This window comes from Triturus cristatus, chromosome 2_1 (assembly GCF_964204655.1).
Source record: "Triturus cristatus chromosome 2_1, aTriCri1.1, whole genome shotgun sequence".
NCBI classification, from domain to species: Eukaryota; Metazoa; Chordata; class Amphibia; order Caudata; family Salamandridae; genus Triturus; species Triturus cristatus.
Genome location: NC_140581.1, coordinates 84,648,687 through 84,666,483, shown reverse-complemented (window position 1 = coordinate 84,666,483; position 17,797 = coordinate 84,648,687). Strand labels below are relative to the sequence as shown.

The window sequence follows — 17,797 nt, the reverse complement described above, 5'->3', positions numbered from 1 at the left end:
TTAGCCTACGCTACCACTAGGGCAGCTAGTCCGAAAAGGTTGACTTACAACCACACCATAAGGGTTGCTTGGCATGGTACAAGGTGGTCACTTTAACTAGTGAACATCATATACCAGGCCAACTTCTCACACCGAGATATCTCTTGGGGGTAGCGTGTGTGATCTCCTTCTTATTTGACTGTTTCCGGGAGAACCAATCATCACACTTGCTGAAGCAGCCCTCACTGACCATGTTTTCCTGCGACATGGTTTTGGGTCTTTGTGGCAAAGGTGGCAGCACTATGTCCATATCCAGGTTCGTAAGACCGGCTAAGAAGTCCACAGACTCAACTAGGTTGGTGAAGTTTCTGGGTTTCCCATCCATCACTACCCAAATTGTGGCCGGTTCCAGAAGGCCATACTTGATCTCCCATTTGTTTCAGTTGTGGTCTTAAGGTGAGAAAGGCTTTTCTTTTAGCATTGGTATCCAGTGAAAAGTCCAGAGAACTGAATGGTTTGTGCCCCTTTAGTGAGTAAGTGCCATGTTTGGGCACCACTGCAGTAATGTCTGGCTGCACATGCCAAAGGAAACAGGCGATAATATGCCGCTGTCTAGTAGAGTCTGTGGTAGGAGAGGATTGTGTCCTGATCTTATGTTCTCTTTGAATTTCCAGTGCAGGAGAAAAAGCAAGGGCAGTAATATGTGAGATAAATTCAATCAAGTATTCCTTAATGGCTGAGTTCTCTATTTTCTCCAGAATGCTGAAAAATCTGACATTGTCTTGTTGTGCAGGCCTCTAGATACACTATTTTCTATTCGAGGTACTAAACCTTCTGGCCAAGAGATTCCAGTTTGCCCATTTTGGCAGCCAATTGTTAGTCATGTTATTGAAATCTGGCATACACCCATGTCTGCTTTTATAGTCTTTATTTCATATATGATGTCAGTCATTTATGTTCATAGTGAGAAGCCTGGAACCACCACAGTGATCTCTTCAAATATAGCCTCTAGGGACACCTTGGATGGCTTTGCATTGGCCAATAATTTGGCCAATAATTTGGACTCTTCAATTACCTACATGAAGGGCAGTTGCAGAGAGAGCTTGCCTGAGGCCATGTTCCAGCATGGAGAAGGTGAATTAAGTAAGGCTAGAGTGATGAAGAGTATTTTGGGGCGTATTTTTGCTCGAAAAGAGGGAAAATACTTCAGCATAAATCCGGATAGCAGCTGTGCGTGGGAGTAGACCTCAGTCAGATAGGCTGCAGAGATGGGGGTCCATATAGTCTCTGCTGTGCATATGGCATTGATGTTTAGCCGAGAAAGGTCTTGGTAACTGTAAAGTAACCCAAGAGCAGTAAAAATATGGGCTATTATTAGTGGAGAGGATTTGTCAAGTTTTGCCAATCACCTGAAATCCAGGGGATTCCGATGGGGTGATGCTAGTCCTCTCTCCGCCTGAGAACATGTCTCACTTTCTTGCGACCTCAACTGGCAGCTGTTCCCAGGGGAAGGGGACATGGGATGAGAAACATGCATTGGTAAATGCATTCGATTTCACCTATGTGATTAATAATAAGCTGTTTTTTGTTGTAAGTTCTAGCTTGCTGAGTAATTGTACAATATAAGTTACAGAAAGTCTGTTAAAGTGTTATGACTTGTTTATGTACAAAAAGGCAATATATTTTGCTGTTACTAGTGGTATAGGTTGGGTAAGTAATAGCAACATTTTGAAAAAAGAAATGAAAGAGGGAAATAATAGAATTAATTGATGTAATAGCAATATTATGTGTTTAGATGGGTTATGACAACTTTTGGCCCAGTGCCACTGCACCTGCTGCCCCATTCAGGTCAATGCCCTATTGCCTGTAAGGTAAATTAACATGTGACTGCCTGCTTAGTATTAAAATATTGCAATATTTGGTGTTTTGAGGGGTTCCTAGAGCTTTGGGCCTCGGGTGTCACTGCACCTGCTGCACCATTGAAATCATGACTCTAGGACCTGCAAGTTAACTACACTTGTGACTGCTTATTTAGTAGTTAAATATAGCAGTATTTAGTGTTAGAGGAGTTCTGACAACTTTAGGCCCTGGTGCTACTGCACCTGAAGCACCATTGATATCATGGCCCTAGTGTCTGATAAATAACAGCACTTGTGACTGCCTGTTTAGTTGTAAAGTTTAGCAATATTCTGCGTTTAGTGGGGTCCCTTAAGCTTTTGGCCCCAGTGCCACTGCACCTGCTGCACTATTCAAATCCAGCCCCTTTTAACTGCAAAATAACTGCAATTATGTTGGCCTGTTTAGTAGTCAAATATAGCAATATGATGTGTTTAGAGGAGTTCTGACACATTTTGGGCCCGGTGCTACTGCACCTGCTGCACCACTTAAATCATGACCCTGTTGGCTGCAAGGTAACTGCAATAGGGATTGCCTGCTTAGTAGTAACATATAGCAGTTTGAGGCGTTTAGTGGGGTGCCTAGAGATTTTGGTCCTGGTGCTACTGCACCTGCTGCACCATTCAAATCATGTACCTTTTAACTGTAAGGTAACTTCAATTGTGACTGCCTGTATAGTGGTCAAAAGTAGCAATATTATGTGTTAAGAGGAGTTCTGACAAATGCTGGGCCCGGTGCTACTGCACCTGCTACACCATTCAAATCATGATCCTGTTGTCTGAAAGGTAAATGCGATTGTGGTTCCCTGTTTAGTAGTAAAATATAGCATAGATCTTCTATATTGACTTTATTTTTAATGTGCAATGTTTATTACAACATTTAGAAATTGATCATAATGACCAAATAAATTAAGTTGAAAAAATCAATCCAATAATGCCTACAAAGTGCACAGAAAGGTGCAGAGGCAAGAATAGGAGATGTCACAATTGTTCTAAGGCTAAAGCATATGCTTTACACAGCTAAGTAAGAAATTGCGAGCATTCCAACATACTGTTAGAAGCTGTCTGCCTTTACCGTGGGAAGAGATCTTATCTTGACAGTGAATGGGCCTTAAACAGTGTGAACAGCTTTAGTAGAAATAGTGCAGCCAGGGGAAGTTAGCAAACAAAAAGTTCCACACAAAAGCAAATGAACACAGTAATTCAGCATTGAGAACTGGTAAGAACCCCCATTCAAGATATATTAAATGCAAGACTTCACAAGCATATCACAAGTGCTGTGAAGGCAAAACCTAAAAAGAAAGGCAATCAATCTACAACTATTCCAGGTTTTCTTTACACCACAGGGAGAGTGAAATAATGTGTCATCGTTCTTTCCACAATGCTGGGAAAATGGTGTTAAATGGAATTGTAGAGCTTAGCAACAACAAGAGCAGTAGAGTTAGTTATTGCATAACACCAGTGATCCTTTCAGTAGATTACAGGAACAGGAGAACAGGAGCGGCTCCGGAGCTCCGGCCGCCTTATCCCCCATCACTATCGATCCTGAGCCCCGGGTGCAATTTGCCAAAAACAGCTGCGTGGCGGAACAGTCCGGGATTGAGCAGATCCTAGGAAGAAGTACCGGCGGCCCCCGAGTGAGAGTGAAATCAAGAGGAATTGTTCCAGCTCGATTCCTTGCAGGCGGACCAAAGATGGCGGCCCCAAAGCGAGGGGGCAGATCCTACCATTGATGAAGTCGGAAAGCAGCCAGAGAAGCATTGCAGGGGAAATCCATACAGCTGAGAGACATTCCTGCGACGAGGCAGAGAACCTGGGCCTTCGCCTGCTTCATTAATTAGCACCGCAAGAAGCTGGAGAAACACGCCAGCGTGAGCCCTGTGGGCACAGAAGAGAGGTGAGGGCCGGGGCTCTGATGATAACGAGTGCAGCAAGGTGCAAGGACGAGAGAGGAGAGCTCTCATTGACCGCACCAGATGGACGATTCGCCAGGACAAGACCCAAAAGCAGCAGAATCACCGGGTCCCTAAAATGGCGGCCGTCCCCCTGCCGAAATGATGACCGAATAAAGAGCTCAACCAAGTAAGCGCCCTCTACTACCCTACAAATTAATTCACTTCCATGGTCTGCCCCATTGAGTCTACACCAGTGGGGCTAGGGGTGGTCCAACCCTTTTGGAAGGGGAGCTTCACTGCAGAAAAGGCTGTAGAGAGCGCCCTAGCCCCAACTGCCACATGTAAGCCCAATTGTGGGCTCAGAAGACTGATTGGCGCTAAAATTAATCCCCTAGAAATCTCGGCAATTACTCTTAAATCGTAATTCGCCAAGCCTGTCCCTAAAATGGCGCCCCCCATGGTACTTCCTCCGGAGAGGGAAGATGTCCCTAAAATCGCGCCCGCCAAGGTATTTCCACCGGAGTGGGGAGATGTCCCATTAGTCGAGGGGGTCCTGATGTCCCTTCTGGATAATTGGCATAACTGAGCAATACGAACCACTGAACTAGAGGCAGGCCCAGCTGCAGAGTCTCAGGGTCAAACAGACTCAGCTGCCTTCTTGTAAGATGGCTGGCAAGCTACATACCCTTTCCTATCCTGCCATCCTCGTTATCTCCACTTGCCCGTTTCTGGACGCAAGACCTTCGGTCACTTCATGATCTCTAATCTATGCCTGCGGAGACCGAACCACATGGCCGATTCCCACTGGAGCTGCACCGACAGCTATAGGAGAGATTGGCTCTGAAACAACGCTATGGCCGTCACCTACCCAGCCGGACTTCGGACATTTGTCTCATTGTTTTCTCTGCTGCTGTCTCCTCCCAGTGGACTTCCAGCTCTCGTTGGTCTTCTTGGGTCTTGATTTTATGTTCGTTTTATGAGGAGAGACTATCCCTAAGCTTGAGGTATTGGCCTGCAGTGGTTGCCTGACTGCCAAAGAGAGGAGAAAGGAACTTTGTGTATACTTTATTTAACTTGTGAAGGATCTCCAAGGGCTTGAGAAAAGAGCTCGCCTCCTGCTGAAGTCTCAGGGACAACATACTTCACCCACCAGCTCCCCAAGAGTTCTTTGGAAGTGCCTGCTGTTTTGCGAGGAATTCTGAGGGACTGCGTGTCGCAAGGGGCTGGAAGTGCGACTCACAAGCAAAAAGCGTGTCGCCGAACTGACGCTGTCGCTTCACAACAAGAAAGCGCCTCGCTTCACCAGAGAAGCAGATCGACGTCACATCACATGCCGCCGCATCACCGGAAAGCGTGCCGCAGGTCCTGTCGCGGCCCAGAAGAACCATTGAGTCATCGCAGGGTCCCCGAAGCACCTCGCATCGCCAGAGAAGAGGATCAACGTTGCAGCAGATGCTGCCGCATCACTGGGAAGCGTGTCGCAGGGCCTGTCGCAGCTCGCATCGTTGTCACAGCACCTCGCATCGCCGGAGAAGAGGACTGATGTTGCATCGGATGCCGCCGCATCACCGGGAAGCATGTTGCATGGCCTGTCGCGGCTCACATCGTTGTCAAAGCGTCTCGCATCATCGGAGTAGAGGATTGACGTTGCAGCAGACGCCGCCGCATCACCGAGAAGCGTGTCGCAGGGCCTGTCACGGTCTGCATCGTGTCGCATCAAGGGATAGACACCATCTTTGTTTCATTGCACCGGATCTTCATCGCATCACGGCATTGCTTGCCGCATCGCCACGGAAGCACAGTAAGACACCGATGCATCACCTCCCCTCGCAGAGAAGAACCGACGCATCCCCTACGCAGCAGTGGGGACCCGATGCATCACCGTTCTTGCGTGTAAGGAACCGATGCATCACCTTCCCTGCAACACTTTAATTGTATTGCGCTACGCATCTTAAGGTACATTGAACTCAAAGTGTTGCATTTTAACATCTAAAGAGAACTAAGCTAATTCTACCATTTTAAGTACGGTATTGTGGATTTTTGTCGTTTGTGGTCTTGTGATAAGTCTATATAAAGAATACTTATTTTTTATATAAAGCTTGTGTGGTGTCCATCTGTAGTGTTGTCACTTGCTTACTGTATGTGTTCACAAATGCTTTATACACTGTCTCTGAGATAAGCCTGTCTGCTCGTGCCAAGCTACCAAGGGCGTGTGCAGGGGTTATTTTAGGAGTGTACCCCCTTACCCTGACTAGACGCAAGGGTCCCTACTTGGACAAAGGTACCTACCTCTGCCAACTAGAGACCCCCAAATCTAACACTGCTGCTCTGGGAACTGTAGCACTGGAAGGAGGAAACAGACTTCAACTGCAAAATATAATTTCAAAGCATCCTTGCAATGATTCTTTAGAGGCATTGACAAAGGTTTGTGTTTTGGATAATTTCTTTATGCAAAGTGCCGCTGGACAAAAGAGTTTGAAAAAGAGTACTCTGGAAGCTATAGTTTTCTCGCCTTTTACCACTAATGCTTAATCAGAAGTCAGTAAATGTTAGAGACCATCAACTTCAAAAGCATTTGCGGATATTTTCTTGACTTTTGTCGCCACCTGTGATCATGTATGCGCAAGATATGTTAGATAAATAAAATGTTGTAGCATCAAGCAAAATGAGCACTGGGTGGAAATGTACCTTCACAGAAAGGTTTTTCCACTGGATGATGTACTTCTCAAGAAATGGGACTACACAGAAATTCCGCAGAGTGAATAAAGTTGGCAGGTATTTAAAATCTTGTGATATAATTAAAAGACCGGCTCATAAAGACATCTTGTTCTTTCCTTGATGTGCAGGTTTCTAATGGTGTTGGTGTACACGGTAGGTTGGGTGTTTCTACAAGCAACAGAAAGGGGATTGTGAAGATGATTCATGACGGCCTTTGATACTAGAACTAACAAAAATGATGATAAGAGTTGAGCTCTCACTGCTGTCCGATGTTGGCGATGGGCTGGTCATTATTCAATTTCTGGTGGTGCCTTCTGAGTCCTTTTTCTTCTAGACCAGGGATCATTTGTATATATTGTGTATACTAAAGCTATTAATATCACATGCTGGGTGAGTGGAATAAACACTTGTGACTTCCAACTTACTAAGGTTCACCCAACCAGTGCTGAACAAATAACACTTTCTTAACATCAGCTACAAGAAAAATGAAGATGTTCTTATTATTATTCACACGTGTCCATCCAGAAATGTTTTTGGAATGGTTCGTACACAGCAGTACTCTGACAATGTAATTATGCCTTTCTGAGCCAATGCAGGAACTGAGGGGGTCTATTTAAAATTTGACAGACCTCCAGTCCATGGGGACCTTATGGATTGTATTGCAACCTGGGGAGGGCAGTTACACCTGGGTGCGTGACCTTGGGATCCTGTGTACGGTGTAAAGGTGAAGGTGGCCCTTGTGCTGATGGTGTGGGAAGGGGCCCAGGTGATCCTCAGAAATATGCCTTGTCAGATGCGCCACTGCATGAGTGAATCAGCTGGCGACATCCCTATGATGTCATAGGTGCATTGAAGTGACGTTGCAGTATGCACCTGGAGATATGCTACAAGAAGCTAGCTGTCAATTAAAGCCTCTTACGAGTATGACGTGAAGGGAATTTTGCACACTTCCGTGCTACAGACATTCGAGCTATAAACCTTCCCATGACTGGGCTGGCATTGCTTCGAAAGCACCTGTAACATACCCGAGACAGGAACTGAACTTTTTCAAAGAGATCAAGTCGCAAAAAGGGTAGTGGCGATAGCAGGAACTAAGAGAGAATTAGATTCAATCATAAGAGAGATGCTGAAACAAGGCACTGCGAAGAAGGAGGCAGAAACCCTAAAGACCCCAATCAAAATCATGAGGTGAAGCATTTTTCAGAAAATTCAGACGGGTGATACTGACACAGTCACCTGAGCATCTTGAAGCAACTCTTCCTAGACATGAAAGCAAAGCTTGGCTCCTGATGAGATGACCTGACATAGAGCCTGAAGGAGATCAGTGAAGATATTACCAGCCTAGGCAACAGAGTGCATTCACTAGAGGAGACCATGGATGAGCGCACCACAGGTCCAAAGGACTTTAGGACCTAGAACTTGCTTTTAAAGAACACAAAAATGGTCCTACAAGAGACACAAGAATATTTAGAGAAAAGCAATCATGCAATATCAATATCTGGATCAGTAGAGTTCCTGGAGGTGCAGAAAGCAGATATTAAGAATACATACACAGCTATCTTGGAAACAGCAGATGATGCTCCAACTCCATTTATTTGACAGCATCAATTGGGCTGTGGATTGATCTAGCAAGAAAAATATAGCTCAATATATCATGGCCTAACTATGTGCATCACTATGAAGAAGAAGAAGCAGAAGTGTATTACGGGGTTATCTCCTATAATGGCGTCTTCCTAAAACCCTTCCAAGGACTCTAACAAGTCCTCTAACAGTTGCTACTGGTTGAAATAGTATTTTAACCAGTAGCAACATAATGTGAATCGTCTGAGGAGGGTTAGCTGAAAATCCCACAGTGCAGAGATCCCATCTGGCTAAGTGTAAAAAGAAAATGACACAATAGAACCCTGAGCAAAGAGGAAATCTTGGGAAGGCAGAGAGAACTGATAGAACTACTGCAGAAGGCCAGAGCCACCAAGCTAAAGAGGGCATCAGGCTGTGCTGCCAAATGATGGTTGATACTGAGAATTTAGAAGATCAGGGGGATGGGGGAGGGTTCGGAGGTGTGAGTGGGGGGCACGAAGGGAGGTTTTACTGTTGGACAGAGATAGAGGAGTTTACAACATGCTTTTCTCAGATTAACTTGGTGGAACTGGCACTGATACACAAAAACATATGCCTCACTCTTTTAGCTAATTAAGCAATTGCTCCCACTGCTGAAGATGTATTTTTCCAACAATATCCCTTACTTTGGATGATACCAGAGAGGGGGCTTGTTTAGTATGTTCGTACAGGGGGAATGCACTCCACTGCTTGCGACTCCACCCTGGTCTAATCTATAGCAGTTGATAAATACATTTTGCTTATGCATGGTCACACATCTTCCTCCTACACCTCTACCCATATCCCTGTTCCTGCAAACATTGAAATATAAACAAAACCGAATCAAATAAAGAACATTCCCCCTGTGCGCTCTGAAGTTGGGAACATATAGCAATAGGAAGATGAAGAACAAAAACAAAGCAACCATTTAAATAACAATTTTTTTTTTTTTTTAAACATTGAGGGTTCAATTTAACTATAACAATTTTTTTTTGTTTATACAGTTTGGCCCAAATACATACATTTTGCTCCAGTGAAATACATTCTTGCACTGACAGCATTAAAAAAATTTGCCCTGATTGGTTCGTGCAACTTTTGTGCATCCTTACATCATATTAGGCCTGATGTACAAAGCCACCTTGCATTCACAAATACCCACAACTTGCAAAATTACAGGTTTTATGACTACGAAAAAGGCAAGTCGCATTGTGATACAGGGGCAATGCAAAAATCACAGCCTTGGCAACTGCAAAAACAAATTTCACAAAAATCACAAGATTTGCAACTGGAAAAAGGCTGCTTGCAGGTTTTAAGGGTACATTGCAAAATCACAAGCTTTGAGACTAGAAAACGGTATGTAGCAATGTACTAAAGATACATTTCAAAAACACATGCTTTTTGGCCTTAAACAAGCCAGTCACAATGTATTAGTGGATAAACCCATACTGGTTCCTTATTGCCTTCACCTTGAGACTTTCATACCGTGACAATGAGCCAACCAAGAAGAGCAATTACCTGGATTCAAGATACCAGGAACTTGGATATCAGTATACTTAGCAACACTGCTAAGAAGGTACTGCTTCCCCCTACTTCCCCGATCACAGATATCAATGACACCGACAGTCGTGGATGTCTCTCTGATCTGCTTGATAATGTAGCTCCACTTCAAAGCAAAAAGAAACAACTTAAACCATCAGCCCCAGGGTTCAACAAGGCCTTACATGAGGAAAGGAAAGCCTTAAGAATTCTAGAGAAGAAATAAAGACAATCACCCTCCACCACTAACCTCAAATGTCTCTGAAATACTATGTCCATGTACAAAAGGCACATCGTTGCAAGAAATCCAACCACTTTAGGTCCCTCCTGGGCTCAGGCAAGAACCAACCGAAGTAACTCTGATCTGGTCCATGATACCAAAAGCCCCTCCACTTCCTTATCCATCAAACTGGATGATCCACCAACAAAAGCAGAAGAGTTTGTAAAGTTCTTCCACTGCAAAGTAAGATTACTTCTAAGTTAAAACGCCCACCCTTCCCCTCTCCTGAAGTGCAAATCCAAAGATACTTGGCAGGTAAATAACATACTTGCAGAGCAAGAGCTACTCAAAATCATCACAAAAATCAAACCCTAAAACACCTTTGTGGACCTACTTCCAGGTAACAATGCCAAAGATGTTTTAATTCACATGCTCCCCTCCTATCAGAATTTGTGAATCGCTCTATCGGGTCAAGGAACATTTCGTGACTGCCTCAAAACTGGACAAGTCACCCCTCTCCTCAAAAACATCTGCAGATTAAATGACCTCTAAAACTATTGCCTGATCTCCAACATGCCTTTCCTCACAAGAATAATTGAGATATGTCTAGCATAGCAGCACCCAACACGATAAAAACAACAACCTCCTAGACAAATACCAATCTGGGATCAGTCATGGCTATCGCACAGAAACAGCTTTACTACAGGTGGCTGATGATGAACTTCGAATGATAGACTCTGGCAAGTCCTGCCTCCTGATTCTTCTCAATCTATCATCAGCCTTTTATCACACACTCGTAGTCACCCTAAAAATTAGAATGGGCATTAATAGTGTGCTCCTTAAATGGTTTAAATCATTCTTCCTGGGAAGATCGCAGAGAATAAAAATTGATGACTGTCTCTCAACACTGATGGCGGTTGAGCAACCCTATTCAACCTGTACTTCGCGTCACTTTGAGTCCTCCTTAAGAAAGCAGGGATTTTCTATAATCAATATGCCGATGATACACAACTATATCTAGAGGTCTTCTCAGTAAATGATATCTCGCATCTCCCCATCATCCTAAACTCTGTTCAAAACTAGACGACTTCTCATCCCCGAAAACTGTACGCTTCCGAACTGTATTACTCCTCATATCCCCTTCGGAATTAACAGTTCCAATAAAATCCTGGATGACACACTAAACATTCTCACCATCGCTCATGGTGCCAAATGCCTAGCAGTCATCCTAAACAAGAAGCTCAAATTGCAGTCACAAATAAGCACCATGGCCGGAAACACGCACTAACAACTGTCTCCTCTTCTCTGGGGAATCCACTGCTACATTCCATAGCAAGATGTGAAATGTCTTGCTCATACTTTGGTGCTATTTAGATTTGACTATTGTAACTCTCTCTTGACTAGCCTCCCAAGAAACCATCTTAGCCTCCTAAATTCAAACCCACACTCATGAACACCCCGCTCTAGCAGTTTCAGCGCAGGTGTTTTTTTATGGGCATCTCCTGTCTGCAAATAGCCGACAAAAGCTCATAATTAACCAAAGAAAGATGGGTTGATAGAAAAGGGAAAGAAGGATGAAAGGTTGAAAGGAAGGTGAGTGAAAGGATGAATGTGTGGGTGAAAGCATGGGGAAATGGATGGGTGAAAGGATGCATGTGTGGGTGAAAGCGTAGATGGGTGAAAGGATATGTGGGTAAGTGAAAGGATGTGTGGGTGGGTGAAAGTATTGGTAGATGGGCAAAAGGATGGGTGAAAGGGTGGGTAGATGAAAGGATGTGTGGGTGGGTAAAAGTATTGGTGGATGAGTGAAAGGGTCTGTGAGTGGGATACAGGATGGGTCAAATAATTCCTGTGTAAGTGAAAGGATGTGTGAAAGGATGGTTGGGTGAAAGTATGCAAGGGTGTAAGGATGCATGAGGGAAGAGATGCATGAGTGAAATGGTAGATGGGAGAACTAATGCTTGGGTTGGTGAAATGGATGGGTAGATATGTAAAAGAATGCATGGGTGGGTGAAAACATGGGTGGGTGAAAGGATGCTTGAGTGGGTAAAAGGATGGATGGATAAAAGTATGCATGAGTGGATGAAAGGGTGGGTAGATGAAAGGATGTGTGGGTGGGTAAAAGTATTGGTGGATGAGTTAAAGGGTCTGTGAGTGGGATAAAGGATGGGTCAAATAACTCCTGTGTAAGTGAAAGGATGTGTGAAAGGATGGTTGGGTGAAAGTATGCAAGGGTGTAAGGATGCACGAGGGAAGAGATGCATGAGTGAAATGGTAGATGGGAGAACTAATGCTTGGGTTGGTGAAATGATGGGTAGATAGATGAAAGGATGCATGGGTCGGTGAAAGGATTGGTGAACGAGTGGCTAGTTGAAGGGATTTTTGGGTGAGTAAAATGATTGATGAAAGGGCGGCTGGGAGAAAGGATGCAAGGCTGAATGGATGGGTGAAATGGTGGATAGGTGAAAGGATGCATGGGTTAGTGAAAGGATGCGAGGGTGAGTGAATGGGTGAAATGATGCATGGATGAAATGGTGTAAGACTAGGTAAAAGGGTGGATGCGTGAGTGAAAAGATGGGCGAAAGAATGCATGGATGCGTGAAAAGATGGGTGAACGGATGCATGGATGAGTGAAGACATGGGTGAAAGGGTGAGTGCATGAAAGGATGGGTGAGAGGATGAGTGAGTGAAAGGGAAGATGGGAGAAAGGATGCATGGGTGGGTGAAATGATGGGTGGATGGCTGAAAGGAATCGTGGGTGTGTGAAAGGATTGGTGAAAGAGTGGATGGTTGAAGAGATGTATGGGTGAGTGAAAGAATCGGTGAAAGGGTGAATGGGTGAAAGTAAGAGTGGGTGAAACGATGGGTGAAATGGATGAGTCAAAGAATGCATGGATGGAAGAAAGGATGTGTTGGTGGGTCAATGGGTAGAAGGATGTGCGGGTGGGTGTATAAGTCAAAAGATGCATGTGTGAAAGGGTGGCAGTGGGAAAGGATGGATAAACGACGGATGGATAGAATGGTGAAAGACTGAATGATGGATGAAAGAATAAATCAATGATAGAATGCAAAGGTGAAATGGTGGTATGAGCGGGTAGATGGAAAGGGTGAAAGGAGGAGTGGATAGCTGCTCGGATAGAAGAGACCTTCTAGGAAGGGTCATGCTCAGTTGCTTCACTATCTTGGTTCCATCAGAACTTTGGTTTAAAGTGGGCGGTATTTTAATTTTCTGGCTACTTAGTGGCTCTGTAGCACGATTTGTTTACAAAGTGATTGGCCACCTCACACCCAAACTGTTTTCTCTCCACTGGTTGCCCATTGAAGCCAGGGCTGTATACGAGACCGCTTGCATTACCTGTAATGCCCTATACACATCCACTTCCTGTTTCTTGGCGGTCAAACTCAAGCTTTGAGGAGGTTCCGGACCATTGCAAAATTCTGCAGTGTCGCTGGCAGAACCCCCGACCGCTAAAAAGGAACAACTACTGGCACAATCCTTCTCAGGTAGTGCAAACACAATTTGGACCTCACTACCTCCAAACCTTCACCCTACCACCTTGGTGGCAACTTTCAAACTGTGACTGAAAACCCTCCAGCCCTCCACCTGCAGCGATACTTTAGCTAAGACATTGCAGCCAATCCTTTGCAGCTAATCCTGTCCATCGGGAACATGTTTGCTCACCTTCTAAACGGAACTGAAAGCCCTCCACCTTACACAATACTTTAGCTAAGTAATTTTACCTAATGTTCTCCACTGAGAAAATGCTGTCCTAGCACAGAACTACAATACCTCTACTTCATCTGGTGGTTACAATTTTTTTTATTACTTTATATGTCTATTTTATAACTTGTTTCCATTCTTAAAATAATTTACCATTTTGTTATTTTAGGTCTTATATAAGTATATTTGGTCATTCCTGAGCCCTTGATAACTATTCATGTAACAACGTCCCCTCCTCCTTCAGGGGTTGCAATGAAATGTATCAATGGTTTGCAACATTGATTGGACACCAGCACCCAAAGATTGCATCTACTGATGACAATGGACCCTGGGGAATTAATTTTTTTGTTGCAAGCCCTGTCTGTGCCCATTTATCTGTGGTTTGTGTGACAGTTTCTGTCACTTATATTCTTCTCTAACAATAAGTTCCGATTTTTACATGAAAACAGAAGTGAATAGAACTTCGCAGCTTATGGTAAGTAAGCAAACTCCTCGCAAGAATTGTCAGAAGGTCGCCACTCAACGTCTTTGCATCACTAATTCTGCGCTTTTTAATTTTGCTTTTTAAATTATATTTCTAATCTTAAAAATCCCAATAAGTGAAATGTGTTTGAGTCACGGTAGTTATAAGTTAGGCGCTCCAGTGAAATAGGACGACACTAAATTTAAAATCTCGGTTCTGTGTAATTCATTCATTTTCTGCACCTTCAAAATGCTGCCGCGCTCGTTCAGGTGCAGAAAATGAAGACAGGACAGTAAACAAACTGTGCATTTGGTCAAACATTGCTGGAACAGAAGAAAAGCTGGTGGGAATACATTTTGAATTCGACTTAGATTTACAGCTCAGCAGGTGCCCTGGAGTCAGTACTAAGAAAGGGAAGAGAGTATGATAAAATGGAAGGGAAAGGGGGAAATGATGACAACAAAAACACGTTTATAAATAGTTAAATTCAGGAATGTGCTGCGAGAAATACAGAATGGAATGCAAACTCAAAAAGAGCGCTAAATGGTCGACATAAAGCGAACATACTCTAACGGCTCTGGCGTACCTTTGAAACAAAATCTTTACGGCCAGCAGGTGGCGCAGTAGTCACTTAAATAAGACACTTCCTTTGCCCAAAAGCACACTGGAACTTAAATGACATGGAAATGTAAAGCATTAAGCAAATAACAAGCATTTGCAATGTAATAGGACTCGCATTTATGCGAAATCTATTGCATTGGAAATGGGAGTGGGGCAGACGAGAAGGCACGAACGGCAGTGTGGGGGTGGGGGGGCGAGAAGTCACAGACTGCGGGAGGGGGGGCACGAGAAGGAAATAGTGTTTGAAGTAAAGGTGCCAGTAACCATGGAAGGATACAAATGACAACATGGTCGTCATAAGGAGGGACTAACAAGCCTGTAACCAATCGGAAGGCAGTGTTTAGGACCTAAGCCAATGAAAAAGATGGGCAGAGTGTGGGCAGTGCGTCCACAAAGCTTCCACACTATACTGCATACTGCATGCTCGGCAAAGCGAGCAGCGCATGCGCTGCAACGCTAGGCTCGACCTAAAAATGGTGTCCAAACACCTTTGTGAATACGGCTGCATGTTTCTATCCTCCTAAATAATAGATGTGTGTAAAACTAATTATGTAGTATAAAAGAAAGAGCCCTGTAACTATTCAAAATAATTGAAATTATTGAAAGGTAAAGAGAGGTTGAGCTAAAAATGACTGGCATTTGTTTTCTGACCCTACAGGCACTGTGCAGACCGAAGAGGGCTCCTCGTTTACTGCTTTCAATGCCATACAAGTGGCTCAGATTGTGGTCCTGCTTCTCAGTGTAACGGTGGTATCACTTCTGTGCAAACATGGCACATTCCAGAGCTGGACTCCTGACTCTCGTGAATATGCAAACATCTAAGTAGTCTCATAACGGGTCATCGGTGCACAATCAGTGTAAGTGCTTCAAACTGACATCACAGATGTAGGCCCTGAGAGGACTCACGCAAACTAAAATGATGTTCAAGATCCGAGGGCATTCTAAGGTCAGCAGGCCCAGTCTAGCTCCACTGTCATTTGCATGTGTCAAACATCTGCACAAGACTCCAAAGCAGGGGAAATGTATGACATATGACTCAGTGACAATTGCTCTGGTGGTGATCTTTGGCAACAGCAGCTCACCGAGGAATGTCAACTGGTGGTTGGCCGAACTGGGACCCAGACCCTTACCCATCACTCACTCAAGTAACCTCGGGATCATCACTGACAGCAAACTGTGTTGTAAGGATCATGTCTTCCAGCACAGGGACTCCTTTGTCATTTCAGTTTGAATACGTGTTGCTGCACATGTAACAAGCGATGAATTGCTGTTTCATCAAATCCACGCTTCTGGCATGTGCTTTTATTTTTTAAATGTATAAGGAATATCTCTGATAAGCAAGATAAAGCATAAACAAATTCAGAGATAATTTGGTGTCTATTTAGCTTGTTTATGAATCCAGGAATGTCATAAATCTTAAGACTGTCTCCCTCCATAATTCTATTATTTTATCTATTTTAATCACTTGCTTTCTGCCTCTGTCTTTTAGTTTTAGGTTCCTAAAGACATACAAGACAGGTTACGTATTAGCTATAGACTCCATTTAAATTACCTTGTCCAGCTTGTTTACCTTTGGCCTCAAACCAATCTTAGGTAATGGAGGTCGCTGTATTAAACCATGGCAACTGCCATCTTTGATAATGGAGGCTTCCATCTTTGATAATCTCAAATTATGCAGAATCAGTGTCATGTCTGCAATTTGACACAGATGTCGTCTGACCATGTGAAAATGTCAGGTCAGCCCACTGATGACACAGAACTAACAACTGATGCAACATAAGTCTGGGTCAAGTGTCTACTTATCACCATGTCTAGCTCAAATAAGAACAAGTCTAGACATAAAGACTACTCAACTTAGCTCTCATCAACCTGAACTGCCACATCACTTTTCATCAACAACGCATTCCCTTCTGCTGGTCTGGACTCATACTTTGATACATCCCATATATACACAGAAACAGATTAGGAGGAAGGGCCTTCTTGTTTACTGCTCCTACAGCATGAACCGACCTGACCCTGACATCAGAGCCTCTTCTTTCCTTCTTGAGTTCAGGAAGAAGCTGAAGACTTGGCACTTCTATTAACTCCCCACCCTAAGCAGACTAGGTACTCGCACCTACTCAGCACCAGGATACATTCATGGGTGTTAGCGCACTCTACAAATAAACTTAACATAACATTGCTCCGAGTTGTAAGACTTTGCATTGATTTTTGGCCTTCTCTGTATTGTTTGTGGTAATAAATATTAGAAGAACAAATAACACTTTGGCATTTTTTTTACCAGAATTATTCGTGCAGCAGAGGTGACAGTACATGGCCTTTGACACCCAAAATCATTAGATGAAGTCACATCAAATCACTTTTACCTCGGTAAATTCACCAGGGACACAGAAATCTAATTTCGCCACTAGGAGACCTCTACTTTATGACCTTATTATCAGTGGTTGTGTCGCAGAATGTATAGTAATAAGGGCCTTGCTGGGCTCTTGAAGTAGACTGGTGATTCACAGAGAGTCTGCGTCTCTTATCAGCGAGGTGCCAGGACACAGCACAACGTTCATTTATCTCAGGAGCTTTGTCTGCATCAGTTTCAGACATTTTTAATAAATATAGAATTGGTAAAATCACAACGGTGTTACCATGTCCTAGTCCCACAGATAAGGGCTATTCTAGAGCAGGGTGGTAACAGGTTAGCTGACATTTGGTAGATGTCCTGTCCACCAAAGGCTCGATCACTCTGTCCACTTCAGAGGGTGAAGGTATGCGGTACACCTGGGACTGAGGAAATGTCATTTGAGAGGCTACAAAATTTATGGTAGCCCTTGCACTGCCATGTCATTCATGTTAAGGATGTTCTTACAAATATCAATTAATTATTTTATGTATTAAAATGCAACCAAAATCCGATCACAAAATATAAATATTTTACAGACTACACAAAGGTAGTGCTAACCCATTGGCAAACCGAAAGGGGTCCCTAAAGGGACCCCTTCCACTTTGTAAATGTTGACAGGAAAATGGATTACATTGAAAAAAAATATTACTTTATTTAAAAGCAATCCAGACATGGTGGTCTGCTGCTATCCCTGTGATGGCAGTGGATCATAGCAGGTCGTAATTTGTGACCTAACTCGTGAATATTAATGAGGT

The 17,797-nt window shown here is 43.7% G+C and overlaps 1 protein-coding gene across 1 annotated transcript in view; it reads left to right on the top strand.

Annotated features, from left to right (window-relative positions):
• LOC146863795 (complement factor H-like) overlaps window positions 1–16,828 on the top strand; it is a 140,726-nt gene extending 123,898 nt beyond the window's left edge. Inside the window, exon 5 of the mRNA XM_085628089.1 lies at window positions 15,306–16,828. Within this exon, the coding sequence (XP_085484215.1) occupies window positions 15,306–15,469 (164 nt within the window). The 3' untranslated portion in view covers window positions 15,470–16,828. The remainder of the gene's footprint in view (window positions 1–15,305) is intronic.
• Window positions 16,829–17,797: the final 969 nt, after the last annotated feature.